This window comes from Thalassophryne amazonica, chromosome 19 (genome assembly GCF_902500255.1).
Source record: "Thalassophryne amazonica chromosome 19, fThaAma1.1, whole genome shotgun sequence".
Lineage (NCBI taxonomy): Eukaryota > Metazoa > Chordata > Actinopteri > Batrachoidiformes > Batrachoididae > Thalassophryne > Thalassophryne amazonica.
Window position 1 is genome coordinate 3886517 of NC_047121.1, and position 15219 is coordinate 3901735.

General features: G+C 44.5%; 1 protein-coding gene across 1 annotated transcript in view; it reads right to left on the minus strand.

Moving 5' to 3' along the window:
* The window catches only part of slc66a3 (solute carrier family 66 member 3), a 20206-nt gene continuing 4987 nt past the window's right edge, over positions 1 to 15219 (minus strand). The window contains 6 exon segments of the mRNA XM_034159830.1: positions 1 to 407; positions 4229 to 4270; positions 5887 to 6007; positions 8949 to 9006; positions 9092 to 9161; positions 13747 to 13826. Coding sequence (XP_034015721.1) covers positions 307 to 407; positions 4229 to 4270; positions 5887 to 6007; positions 8949 to 9006; positions 9092 to 9161; positions 13747 to 13826 — 472 coding nt within the window. The 3' untranslated portion in view covers positions 1 to 306.

The following is a 15219-nucleotide window of genomic DNA, read 5'->3' on the forward strand; positions in this document are numbered from 1 at the left end:
CAAAGATGAAGAGACGTTTATTGTAAAGTATCTTAAAGTCATTTAAAGTCGTCTTTGATCCTGTGTTGGATTGATCCTGCTGATCTGTGATCATTCAGGCTGCAGACAAAAGAGCAAGTTTCAAGCACCACGTTGGAATGTCGCAAAAACCACAAGTGGAAAATATTAAAAACAAAAACCAAACATGTTATAAGTCTGTTAGAGAGCCGGGCTGCACCCGTCTTTTTGGTCATTTTCCTTTTTTGCACTGCTGGCTGAGGAAACGTGAAGCTGGTTGCCATGGTAACGGAACCCCAGCTTGAAGCTTCAGCTGTGTTTCTTGGAGCTGCTGCCGTGTTTCTGGTAGTGAAGGATGGTGAGCAGGACCCATAGGTTGAGAAACGTCATCACCACAAAACGCACCAGAACTATGACAAATAAAAAACAAAAAAAATCAAAGTCTCCGTGTTGATTCTTCGAGTGACACATTCAGCGCATTTAGTCAAATGATCCAGAACTTGGTCTCTTCAAATGATTTTAAAGTTCTCGTGAAGCGGGTCACAGGATAAACCAGAGACAGAGTAAATACAGCAAAAAAAAAAACAAAACCCGACACACAGAGCAGCTTACCAGCAAGTTAATAACAGACATTTTAAGGTGAAAAACCAACTTGCATTTACTCTGTTTTACGTTTTAGCCCCTTGGGGGCAGTGTTGCATCATGTAAAACCTGGGTTTGGTTTATTTTATATAAGGACGATGACACGGAAGAAATTTTACCTGGTAAATACATCAGGAGCTTCTGAAGGAAAATGACTAATCCAGAAATTACAGACATTCTGTTAGCGGTTAAACAGGGTTAGCAGTTAAAAAGGGACACTGTTAGCAGTTAAACAGGGTTAGCAGTTAAAACTGACAGTTAGTGGTTTAAAAAGGGACACTCTTAGCAGTTAAACAGGGTTAGCAGTTAAAAAGGGACGCTCTGTTAGCAGTTAAACAGGGTTAGCGGTTAAAAAGGGACGCTCTGTTAGCAGTTCAACAGGGTTAGCGGTTAAAAAGGGACGCTCTGTTAGCAGTTCAACAGGGTTAGCGGTTAAAAAGGGACGCTCTGTTAGCAGTTAAACAGGGTTAGCGGTTAAAAAGGGTTAGCGGTTAAAAAGGGACGCGCTGTTAGCAGTTAAACAGGGTTAGCGGTTAAAAAGGGACACTTTGTTAGCGGTTAAACAGGGTTAGCAGTTAAAAGGGACACTCTGTTAGCAGTTAAACACACTGTTAGTGGTTTAAAAAGGGACACTGTTAGCAGTTAAACAGGGTTAGCAGTTAAAAAGAGACTGTTAGCAGTTAAACAGGGTTAGCAGTTAAAAAGAGACTGTTAGCAGTTAAAACTGACACTGTTAGTGGTTTAAAAAGGGACACTCTGTTAGCAGTTAAACAGGGACGCTCTGTTAGCAGTTAAAACTGACACTGTTAGTGGTTTAAAAAGGGACACTCTGTTAGCAGTTAAACAGGGTTAGCGGTTAAAAAGGGACTCTGTTAGCAGTTAAACAGGGTTAGCAGTTAAAACTGACAGTTAGTGGTTTAAAAAGGGACACTCTTAGCAGTTAAACAGGGTTAGCAGTTAAAAAGGGACGCTCTGTTAGCAGTTAAACAGGGTTAGCGGTTAAAAAGGGACGCTCTGTTAGCAGTTAAACAGGGTTAGCGGTTAAAAAGGGACGCTCTGTTAGCAGTTCAACAGGGTTAGCGGTTAAAAAGGGACGCTCTGTTAGCAGTTCAACAGGGTTAGCGGTTAAAAAGGGACGCTCTGTTAGCAGTTCAACAGGGTTAGCGGTTAAAAAGGGACGCTCTGTTAGCAGTTAAACAGGGTTAGCGGTTAAAAAGGGACGCTCTGTTAGCAGTTAAACAGGGTTAGCGGTTAAAAAGGGACGCGCTGTTAGCAGTTAAACAGGGTTAGCGGTTAAAAAGGGACACTTTGTTAGCGGTTAAACAGGGTTAGCGGTTAAAAAGGGACACTCTGTTAGCAGTTAAAACACACTGTTAGTGGTTTAAAAAGGGACACTGTTAGCAGTTAAACAGGGTTAGCGGTTAAAAAGGGACTCTGTTAGCAGTTAAACAGGGTTAGCGGTTAAAAAGAGACTGTTAGCAGTTAAACAGGGTTAGCAGTTAAAAAGAGACTGTTAGCAGTTAAACAGGGACGCTCTGTTAGCAGTTAAAACTGACACTGTTAGTGGTTTAAAAAGGGACACTCTGTTAGCAGTTAAACAGGGTTAGCGGTTAAAAAGGGACTCTGTTAGCAGTTAAACAGGGTTAGCAGTTAAAAGGGGTTAGCAGTTAAAAAGGGTTAGCGGTTAAAAAGGGCAGTGGTTTAATCCTCGACTGTGGGGTGGTGACAAAGTGCTCAAAGCTCATGGCGGCAGAAAAGACTATTCTTCTCGAGTGGACTGAAAGCGAGTTAAAACAGCGATAATGAAGCTCATAGCGCCACTGAGCCATCTGTCAGCTGATAAACGTGACCTGCGTCCAAACCAGAAATGGATCCCGCCTCACATCTGGATCCAGCTCCCAACAAACCGGTTTTTGTGTGTGTGTGATTTTGACACAGGCGGCTTCGGGGAAGGCGGGGGGGAGTGACAGCCTGTGTAGTAAATGTGCAGTTGTATATTTTAAAGTAGGTTTCGGGTGCCCACTCCTCAGGTGGGCGGTACAGCGGTCTGCTCGTCGTTACTGGTGTTGCAGTGTGCCACGATATCACCCACGCTGCACCGCGACGAATCAGACCAATGGGAACCTCAGTCAGGCCAGAAATGTTTAAATAAAAAAACAAAAAAAAAAACTACTGAATATCATTAATGGTTTCAGTACCGCCGTGCTGTGAACCAACCCCCCCCCCCGGTTGTTTTCCCTGTTCTGCTGCTATTTTCTTATCAACATGTGGCTATCAAGTCATTTTCACTTGAGGTTTAACCCTCATGAAAATGGTTAAACTGTGACTGTTGTATGAACCAGCGGACTGATGTGATTTAACCTTTATTTAATCCGCTGAGATCGAGACCTGGACAATTACAAAGTTTCCAGTCCATCGAACCTGCGTGACTTTGAATGTGGGAGGAAGCCCACACAAACACGGGGAGAACATGTAAACTCCACACAGAAAGACCACAGGCGGGAATCGAACCCATGACCGTCTTGCTGTGATGTAACAGTGCTAACCACTCATCCACTGTGCTGCCATCTTTAAATTAAATTGAGCTAAATTTCATGAATTCTGTTAGAACACACTAAATTATTTGTGCAAATGTTTCTGATGATCACAAAAAGGTGAAAAAAACCCCCATCTGGGTCCACTTAATGTAACAGAAAACGATGGGACAAGTGGACAGATTTCACTGTTTTTAGAGCTCGCAGTCGCTGTGTTACTGCAGCTTATGTTACTTATTCCAGGATTATCCACTAACAACACGTACGTGAGGCAAAAAGGCTCAGACACTCTGCAACGCCGTTTGTTCGGGTCAGCGTTGAAATTAGCTCTGTAGGTCCGAGCTAACCACCTGAAGGTCACACGTGAATTAAGAGTCGTCTCACTTCACGGCTCGCCAGCACCCCGTCTAGGTTTACGTTTTCTGTCCTACAATATGGCGGCACACTAGGAATCATGGGAAACCAGGCTCAGAATGGAAAGGACTCTGGTGGCAGTTTAACACTAAGAAATTAAGATGTGCTCGATTGCGCCGGCGGTGCCTCTGGGATCAGTGATGACATCATTTCTCTGAGTGAGACGCTGAAAAATCTGCAGGACTGATGGGGGCGGGGCTACAGCCCCATCAAGCTCCGCCCTGAAGCCGCCTGTGATTAGTGAGGAGACCTTTAAAACCAGGTTCAGCTGGAAACAAACCAAATCAGTCTGACCAAACAAAAATGTAACAGGATCTCAAAACAACCAACACCTAACTTTACACCAAAAGATTAAAAAAATAAACGGTTCATAAGTTTTTGAATAATGTTAAACAGCCAGCCAGCAGAGAAAAGGGCCTCCGTCGGTAATTAGGTTTTAAAAAGCTCATTTTCCAAAGCAATTACACCTTGAAGAGCAACACATTTGACCCAAGATCGTTTATTTCCCAGAAAGCTAATTAGGAAACATTTTCCAAATAGATGTTTTTGAAATGTTTGTAGAATTCATTAAAAAAAGAAAGAAAAAGAAAAAAAAAAAAAAGAGTCTTATCTGAGAAGCTACACGTCCCAGAGTGACTCACCCTGAACGTCTCCGCTGGTCGCCGAGGTGGTGTAAATACGCACTGAAACACACACACACACACACACACACATCATCTTCTGTCCCGACGGGAGCTCATCATTAATAAATTAATTTATTCACACGCCAAGAAAATGAACGGCGACAGCGCAGAGATAAAGACAAGGGGGGGGGGGGGTGCTGCTCAGGTGCACGTGTGCTTGATGAGGTACTTTAAACGGGTGGTGTCGTGCATGGAGCCGTAACACCTGTAGCGCCACAGGCCGTCGTGCAAGATCCGTCTTATTGAACTTTTACAGTTACGTGCACAAAGTCCCACAATGCAACATCTGCACAGACCAAAATCACCCCACAATGTCAATCAATCAATCAATCAATTTTTTATATAGCGCCAAATCACAACAAACAGTTGCCCAAAGCCGCTTTATATTGTAAGGCAAGGCCATACAATATTATGTAAAACCCCAACGGTCAAACGACCCCCTGTGAGCAAGCACTTGGCTACAGTGGGAAGCTGTCAGGTCCGGTCTGGGGGCACGTGATGGTGCTGCATGTAGTTGCATCCACAACACCACGGAACCACCTTGGGTCCTGGATGGCAACTACTCAGGCAGATAACCAGCCCATTCCCACATCTCTAAAATCGCCATCAGTCTGCCACAGCCAGGTGACACCCGGACGTCCCCCTGGACGTCTGTAGCTGGCGGGGACCCGCATGCTGGATCGGGCACAGGGAGCTGGGCCACAGGTCCAAAACGTCACAGCTGATGCTCCCTCATGGTGCAAGCGATCCTCCTCCTCTTAGTCTGGGTTAGCGCTCGTTTGATACGACGTCAGTCCAGCGGAACTAAAGGATCCTCCACAGACACCTGGTACCAAAGACAGCCAGTCCTCACCTTAGGTCACTGGTTAGGGTCCAAGCCTCACAACCACCAGAACCCCCACAGACTTGGACCTTCACTCTCCTGCAAAGACATCGGCATCACCACACACCTCTGACCTTTGACCTCATGACTCTGAAAGACCAAAGAGTCAGATACACGTACGTCACCGCTGGGATGAGTGAACAGGTTCACCTCTTTCACCTGATGGCTGAATCCAGGAGGTCTTTAAAAGCCCAAATCTTAGACTTGATCTCGGACAATCCTGCTGCAGTCAGGTCCATATTATTTGGACAGCTGCATGAATTCTGAGTGTTTGTGTTGTAGAGCCGCTGTGGGTGCGCCGTGTCCCCGACTGTGGAATCGGGACGTCTGAGTGTTGTGTTGTAGAGCCGCTGTGGGTGCGCCGTGTCCCGACTGCGGAATCGGGACGTCTGAGTGTTTGTGTTGTAGAGCCGCGGTGGTCCGCCGTGTGCCTGACGGTTTCTTTACTCACTCATTAAGTCTAACGTGACATTTACTGCAGACTGAACACTGAGGATCAGCTCCCCTTTAACTGACAGATTACTGGCTCTGAACACCGGCTGGTCCTGTTCCACCGAGTCACTGCTGATGTTTCCACCTGATAACTGCTGAGAGGAACACGACACCCTGGGGGGGGTTCTCACGACCTGAGAGCGCAGGGAAAAAAAACTGAAAGTAGTTTCACACTCAAACCTCTGACACGTGATTTTTACAGGTGTTAATATTCTAACACGCATGACACGAACTCACTCACCAATGCACGTGTAGGTCGACAAAGCCCAGGAGAGGGCGCTAACCTGCCCAGAGTCCTTGGAGCTCCACAGGCACTGCAGTTGGGCCAACTTACTGGCGGCGCTGATGAAGGTGCAGAGACTCTGAGAAGAGAGAGGACAGGTCAGTCTGAAGCTGCACACGGACAACACGCAAACTCCACAGAGACAGGACCCAGGCCAGAGGGCGGGGCCAAAACCACAAACCACCACCATGCAAACCACCAGCTGTCCGAAGGCTGAACACATGACGCTAATTGAACTAGAAGTCTGAGTGAACTCTCAGATTCACAAAATGACCCCCCCCCCCCCCCCCAACAAACAACAACAAAAAACAATAAAAATGTTTAAATACAATTCAAGTGGTCAACTTCTGTATTTTAGAGCCCAACAGGTCCGTTTATACACGTCATTTACAAATAAATAAAAAAATGTTGTTAAGCAAACTGAAGACAAAACAAACTAAATATAACGCTGTTAGATTATAAATCAACTGAAAACCTGAAGTCATTTTTAAGACTATTTAAAAACCTAATCTAAGATAACAAAATGCAAAGCTAAAAGAACAGATAATAAAGCAAACTGAAGCTAAAATAACTAAATATAAAATCTCAAGCTTGCTAAAAGCTAAGTGAGTTTTTAGCACTATTTTTTTAAAATAATCTAAAGCTAATTAAAATAACCAACAGGATATAAAGCAAATGCAATTTAAGACTCTGAATCTACAGCGAGCATATACTACAAATAAATCTAACTAAATATAACAACATCAGACTATACGAGGTCTGTTAGAAAAGTATCCGACCTTATTATTTTTTTAAAAACCATATGGATTAGAATCACGTGTGATTGCATCAGACAAGCTTGAACCTTCGTGAACATGCGTGAGTTTTTTCATGCCTGTCGGTTGCATCATTCGCCTGTGAGCAGGCTTTGAGTGAGGTGTGGTCCACCCCTCTAGTCTATTTTTTATTGCGAATAAATGTTCTGAACGATTTGGATCTTTGCTGCATCAATTTTTTTCCAGAAACTGTGAGAGACCTCCAGGTGGACACCGTTCGAAAAATTAATATGGCTTTCAGGGACGATTTTAGGGGGATTAAACGATTACGGGGTGTTACTGCCGCTTTAAGGACGGCCCACAACTGCTGAGAGCGCGGCGCACTCCCAGCCCCCATCGACAGGCTGACACCCCGCTGGAACAACCAGATCATTTCCAACGTGAAGGCTTTGGTGATCCGGGACGTCGTCTGACTTTCAGAAAAAGGCAGAAGACGTGGACATCAGCACTTTTTCCGGCACATTCCACCGTTACAGGAGTTTTTTTCATGGAAAGAAAAGCGGAGGGACGCGCCACAGAGCCGTTCATTACGCGGGACAAAACCACCTCGGTGTTGGTCTCTCAGGACAGCTTTCAGGTGGATTCCGGTTGCTTTCCAGTCGTGTGAATATCTGATTGTGATTGTGCATGAGCTGGACCTGCCCAACATGTCCTGTGAGGCTTCATCACGGCGTTTGCTTTGCGCCGAGCGGCTGCACCGCGACGCGCGGTGGAGCAGCTTCTCTTTCCATGACAAAAACTCCTGTAACAGTGAAATGTGCCGTTCATTTTTAAACTGGACGCTGTCTTGATCCGGTATGTCTCTGACTAGCCACAGGAATTGTGAAAAGACGTGGACATCAGCACTTTTTCCGGCACATTAAGACAGACGTGCGGAGGAGTTCCGCGCATCGCGGTGCAGCCGTTCGGCGCAAAGAAACGCCGTGATGAAGCCTCACAGGACATGTTCTGGCATGTCCAGCTCATGCACAATCACAATCGGATATTCACACGACTGAAAAGCAACCAGAATCCATCTGAAATCCACCTGAAAGCTGTCCTGAGAGACCAAACACCGAGGTGGTTTTGTCCCGCGTAATGATTGGCTCCGTGGCGTGTCCCTCCGCTTTTCTTCCATGAAAAAAACTCCTGTAACGGTGGAATGTGCCGGAAAAAGTGCTGATGTCCACGACTTCTGCCTTTTTGTGAAAGTCAGACGAGGGTCCCGGATCAACAAAGCCTTCACGTTGGAAATGATCTGGTTGTTTCAGCGGGGTGTCAGCCTGTCGATGGGGGCTGGGAGCACGCCGCGCTCTCAGCAGTTGTTGGCCATCCTTAAAGCGGCAGTAACACCCCGTAATCTGTTTAATCTCCATAAAATCGTCCCTGAAAGCCATATTAATTTTTCGAACGGTGTCCACCTGGAGGTCTCTCACAGTTTCTGGAAAAAAATTGATGCAGCAAAGATCCAAATCGTTCAGACATTTAATGCGAATAAAAAATAGACGAGAGGGGTGGACCACACCTCACTCAAAGCCTGCTCACAGGCGAATGACGCAACCGACAGGCGTGAAAAAACTCATGCATGCGCACGAGGGTTCAAGCTTGTCTGACGCAATCACACGTGATTCAAATCCATATGGTTTTTTAAAAAAATAAGGTCGGATACTTTTCTAACAGACCTCGTAAAACTAACTGAATTACAAAAAAAAAAAAAAAAAATTAAAAAAACTCAATTAATAGAATAAAAAGCTAAAAGTGCATAAAACTACCTGCATATGAAACAAACAAACAAAATGTAAGAGTATAATGCTTACTAAAAAGCTAATAATTTTTTAACGATTAAAAAAAAAACCCTGTATCTCAAGCTAGCAGAAGTGAACCTAGACAGGACCGCCGCCTGTTCTCAGTTACATACGAGGCTATGACATCATCATGACATCAAAATAACAACGTGACATTATTTCAACATCACGATGACGTTAACAGCCGCGTATCGAACTGTGGCGGCCTAATTTTGGCACCGGTCTGGTACAGGTCCAATATCAAACCGCCACAGTAACATCACCCACCCACAGCTAACGAAAAACCAAACGCAACATCAACTTAACAGCATTTCAAAGTGACTTTTGTGGTTTTGAGTGGAGACTTGGGTTGAAACGTTGCATCACAAAAGGTGTGTTTGCTTTGATGTGATTCGTGTCCCCACATCTGGATCATCATTACCATGGCTGTGTTCAGGAGCCACTGCTGCAGGCCGAGGATCCACCAGCAGCCGACAAATCTGAACACGTTATGTAAGGCAGGAGAACGTCATGCAAAAAACAAAAAACACACTACACGATCAGCACGCCGCAGTGGAAGGATACGCGGCGGTGTAGAGGAGGCTCTGCCGCAGGCTGCTGCTGTAGTGAAGAATCAGAAGAAGAAGAATGGCGTCTGTGAAAAAAGGAGCAGGTTAAAGCAAACAGACAGAGATGGTCACACCTCAGAAAAACTACAGCAGGGAGGACGTCCGGCAGTCTGCAGGACTTCAACCAGACGTCTGTCTACTTCTCAAGGAACAGACTCGAAGGAAAGCTTTTGGTTCTGCATGAAGACATTTTTCTCTTTAGCTTCTACTGAGCAGTCAGCACTTTTTTCTGTAATATATTATGAAGAAATCTCCATTCAGAGTTTTATAAGACATGTAGTATTATTGGTGCGATACACAGTAACACACATAATACACAACATACTATTTAACTGTATTGGTGAAGCAAACCTGGAACTGAAACCTCTGGTCTGGATCCAGAAATAAAAACATAACAGAAGCTACAGAGCATCCAGAAAATATTCACAACGCTTCACTTATTCCACATTTTGTTATGTTGCAACCTTATTCCAAAATGGATTAAATTCATTTTTTGCCTCAAAATTCTACACACATAATGACAACGTGAAAAAAGGTTTCAGAATTATTAAAAATAAAAAAACTAAGAATTACATGTACAGTGGACCAAATAAGTATTTGGTAAGTGGAGGTGATTCCAAAAGCTCTATTCTGGTCTCATCTGACCACATGACCTTCTCCCATGCCTCCTCTGGATCATCCAGATGGTCATTGGTGAACTTCAAACGGCCTGGACATGTGCTGGCTTGAGCAGGGGGACCTTGCTGCCCTGCAGGATTTAAACCATGACAGCATCATGTGTTACTAATGTAATCTTTGTGACTGTAGTCCCAGCTCTCTCAGGTCATTGACCAGGTCCTCCTGTGTAGTTCTGAGCTTTCTCAGAATCATCCTATCCCACAAAGTGAGATCTGCATGGAATCCCAGACCGTGGGAGACTGACAGTCATCTTGTGTTTCTTCCCACTTTCTAATAAATAATCATAACAGTTGTTGTCTTCTACCAAGCTGCTTGCCTGTTGTCCTGTAGTCCATCCCAGCCTTGTGCAGGTCTACAGTTTTGTCCCTGGTGTCCTTAGACAGCTCTTTGGTCTTGGCTATGGTGGACAGGTTGGAGTGTGATTCATTGAGTGTGTGAACAGGTGTCTTTTATACAGGTAACAAGTTCAAACAGGTGCAATTAATACAGGTAAAGAGTGCAGAATAAGAGGGCTTCTTAAAGAAAAATTAACAGGTCTGTGAGAGACAGAATTTGTGCTGGTTGGTAGGTGTTCAAATACTTATTTCCCTCACATGTCCATAAGTTCACAGTCTTTGCCATGAAGCTCAAATTGAGCTCAGTTGTCTCCTGTTTCCACTGATCATCCTTGAGATGTTTCTACAGCTTCATCGGAGTCCACTTGGGGTAAATTCAGTGGACTGGACATGATTTGGAAAGACACACCTGTCTACATATAAGGTTCCACAGTTGACAGTCAGAGCACAAACCAAGCATGAAGTCAAAGGAATTGTCTGTAGACCTCAGAGACAGAATGGTGTTGAGGTACAAATCTGGGGAAGGGTACAGAAACATTTCTGCTGCGTTGAAGGTCCCAATGAGCACAGTGGTCTCCATCATCTCAAAAGTTCCCTAAAAAGCCTTCAGTTAATTCAAAATGCCTGCAGCTAGAGTACTAACGGGGACTAGAAGGAGAGAGCATATCGCACCCATATTGGCCTCTCTTCATTGGCTTCCTGTTAATTCTAGAATAGAATTTAAAATTCTTCTTCTTACTATAAGGTTTTGAATAATCAGGTCCCATCTTATCTTAGGGACCTCGTAGTACCATATCACCCCAATAGAGCGCTTCGCTCTCAGACTGCAGGCTTACTTGTAGTTCCTAGGGTTTGTAAGAGTAGAATGGGAGGCAGAGCCTTCAGCTTTCAGGCTCCTCTCCTGTGGAACCAGCTCCCAATTCAGATCAGGGAGACAGACACCCTCTCTACTTTAAGATTAGGCTTAAAACTTTCCTTTTTGCTAAAGCTTATAGTTAGGGGCTGGATCAGGTGACCCTGAACCATCCCTTAGTTATGCTGCTATAGACTTAGACTCCTGGGGGTTCCCATGATGCACTGAGTGTTTCTTTCTCTTTTTGCTCTTATGCACCACTCTGCATTTAATCATTAGTGATTGATCTCTGCTCCCCTCCACAGCATGTCTTTTTCCTGGTTCTCTCCCTCAGCCCCAACCAGTCCCAGCAGAAGACTGCCCCGCCCTGAGCCTGGTTCTGCTGGAGGTTTCTTCCTGTTAAAAGGGAGTTTTTCCTTCCCACTGTAGCCAGAGTGTTTGCTCACAGGGGGGTCGTTTTGACCGTTGGGGGTTTTACATAATTATTGTATGGCCTTGCCTTACAATATAAAGCGCCTTGGGGCAACTGTTTGTTGTGATTTGGCGCTATATAAAAAACAAATTGATTGAATTGATTGATCATCTTAAGACGGAAGCCACTCCTTAGTAAAAGTCACATGGCAGCCCACCTGGAGTTTGACAAAAGGCACCGGAAGGACTCTCAGACCAGGAGAAACAAATTCTCTGTTCTGATGAGACAAAGATTGAACTCTTGGCGTTATGTTTGGAGGAAACCAGGCACCATCCCTACAGTGAAGGCATGGTGGTGGCAGCATCATGCTGTGGAGATGTTTTTCAGCAGCAGGAACTGGGAGACTAGTCAGAATTGAGGGGAAAGATGAATGCAGCAATGTACAGAGACATCCTGGATGAAATCCTGCTCCAGAGCGCTCTTGACCTCAGACTGGGGGCGACAGTTCATCTTTCAGCAGGACAATGACCCTAAGCACACAGCCAAGATATCCAAGGGGTGGCTTCAGGACAACTCTGTGAATGTCCTTGAGTGGCCCAGCCAGAGCCCAGACCTGAATCTGACTGATCATTTCTGGAGAGATCTGAAAATGTCTGTGCACCGACGCTCCCCATTGAACCTGATGGAGCTTGAGAGGTGCTGCAAAGAGGAATGGACCAAACTGCCCAAAGATAGGTGCACCAAGCTTGTGGCATCATATTCAAGAAGGCTGGAATTGCTGCCAAAGGTGCATCAACAAAGCATGAGGAAAGACTGTAAATACCAATGTACATGTGGTTTCTTAGTTTTTTTATTTTTAATAATTCTGGCAAAAATAATAATAAACCTTTTTTCATGTTGTTATTATGGGATGTTGTGTGTAGAATTTGAGGGAAAAATGAATTCCATCCATCTTGGAATAAAGCTGTAACATAAAATGTGGAAAAACCGAAGCGCTGTGAATACTTTCCGGAGGCACAGTAAGTTTCCATCCTGCTGGATCCACCCAGAAGGTCAACATGTTGATGTCAAAGGATGTGCAGGGGTGGAACTAAGAATGTCATTGTCAAGGAGCTGGAATTAAAAAAAGAAAAAAAAAATCCTTTATTCTGTTAAGATGACATCCAAAAAAAAGCACACTCTGTTATCTTGGTGAAAGTAACGAAGAAATGCTGGTGCTTGGTTCGGAATAGACAAACAAACAAAACTGACTTGATATTTTGATAGGTCCCAGGATGAGACCATAAGCAGCACTAGTCTTGAAGACCAGCAGACCCTCAGCTTTCAAAATGGAAGAAACAAACACACAAGCTGATTTTAAGTTGCATAAAAACCATCAAAACCACACACGCCATGAGAGAGAGAGAGAGAGAAAGAATGTCTGTTTGGACCACATCCCTGCAGCATTGTGTGGACACAGTGAGTGTGATGTTAAAGTTTCACAATATAACTGTTTTATTACTAAATTTCTGCGGGAATCTGTGTTTGTGTGTGTGTGTGTAGCTAAATGACCCAAATCCTTTCCACTGAGTTGTGTGGATATATTATTGCGTTTTAGAACATCCACTGTGCAACAAAGTAACACTTCTCTGAGTTAGATTTCTGGGAGGAAACTCTCTCACTGACAACCACAACCTGCTCCTATTCATCATCAATCTTGCCAGAAGAGAACATTGTCCAGTGGGCTCAGAAAAAAACAAAAAAAACAAAAGAGCAAATTGTTCATAAACCATCACTAGTTACCCCTGGATTCAGATGACAAACCCAGCCATGTGAATGACCAAATACAAAAATAATAAATAAAAATGCTCCCGAGGACGATTACGGCACCAAAGTTCCCACAAACAGAGGTTGTTGGTGTGATACCGGTGTGACCACAGCGCTCTGCTCATGAAAATGCAAACACATTCTGTTGTTGAGCTGTGACTGTTGTTCTGTCGGGGTCCCAGCGTGTGATGTGTTCAAGTTCCACTCTAACAAACCAAACCTCACAGAAAGACTTAGAGCCAAACTTCATCTGACGCAGTTTGAAGGATTTTCTCTGTCAGCGCAGGTGATGATCCACAGAACACTCTAAGTAAAGTGGCGGTCCTAAATATGTCAGATTCAGTCATTGAGTTATTCATGTAAGAAAATGTGTCCGGACCCCCCCCCCCCCCCCCCCCCCCCCAAACACGGCTGGCGGAGAACAGAGAAAGTGATACTTCTGTTAAACAAAGGACATAATCAGACAGTGAGGTGACACGTCTGAACCCCCAGTTGGCCATTAGATCATCTGTCCCAAAACAACTCACCTTGAGCAATGAGATCGGATATCCAGGTACGTCAGAGGCGGTAGTCGTAGTGCATCTGGTACTTTACAAAAACAATGAAGCTGTAAAGGAGACGGCGTAACGTTAGTGCGTTGTACTGCAAACAGGTCAGAGAGAGAAGAGATGATCTCCTTCAACACCAACAACCGCCCAGCATCAAACCTGTTCACCTTCCAAAGACCCAACTCAACATCTCCCATCTGTCGCCATGACGACACAGTACAACCGCCACCATAAACAGACATCCATCACGATGCCTAAAGGTTTTAAAAGAGCCGTTTGGCACTGACAGACTCCACCTACTCCCAAATGTGGTGGTGCCCAAGAACCCCCCCTCCCCCTCTCAGATTTACAACATGAGTTAAAGCTAACTTTGGTTTGGGTGTTAATTAAGTCATTGGAAATTAATGCATATTTTACAATATATACAAACAACATGTGCAAATTACATACAACAAAAATTTCAGTCAACATAAATAGATGAGGACAAAATTATGACACCCCCCCCCCCCCCACTCATTAAATTTAAAGTTTTCCATAAAATTTTCCTAAGTGCTTTTTTTTTTTTTTTTTTTTTTTACAGAGGACCATGCAAACAAAGTGTGTCCTTTGGTCAAATGAGACAAAACTACACAGTAAAATCACCAGTATTAAATTAACACTATCAGTGTTAGTTTAACACTGGTGAATTTACTGTTTAGAGCTCGATGGACACAGAGACATTGTTTATGTTTGGAGAAAGAAGGAAGAGACGTCTAAGTCAAAGAACACCGTCCCTGCAGTGAAACACAGCAGCAGGAGACGCTTCAGTGCATCTGGAATTGAGAATCTCCTCATGGTGGGAAAGAATCATGACGACAGAAGAATGTGTGCGATTCAGAAAGAAAACCTCAAGTAGTCAACAGGACACTGGGTCGGGCCGTCACTTTGTCTTCCAACAAGACACCAAACCCAAACAAACATGGCTGCTGGTGAAGACCTCCTCCAGAAGACCAAAGTGAACGTACTGACGGTCTGGACAAACAACTGACCTGAAATACTGAAAACTGTGGAGTGAGCTGAAGACCAAGTCCCACCAGAAGTACCATCAAATCTGGAGCGTGTCCCAGCAGTCACAGGGAGGAGGTGGTGGACACCCGGACGGGACACCAGACTATCTCAGGCCCTACAGTCATCACAAACAAGGAAACAGCTGCAGTGACCGAAACGCTTTGGTTTTTTTTGTGCCAGGCTGAAGACGTGTTTTTGTGAAGTTGGGCATTTTAACATGAGATCTATGAGGTGTGACTCTCTTGTTGTGCCAGCCTCAGTGGCCATTAAAGAACTGCAAGATTGTTGCATTCGCTGGTGGCTTCAATTTGAAAGCACTGGAGGTTGGGACTCGTACTACATGTACCATGTAGCCGTAAAAAAAAGACCAAAGAACAGAGCACCGATTCTTCACGTGATGGTGTG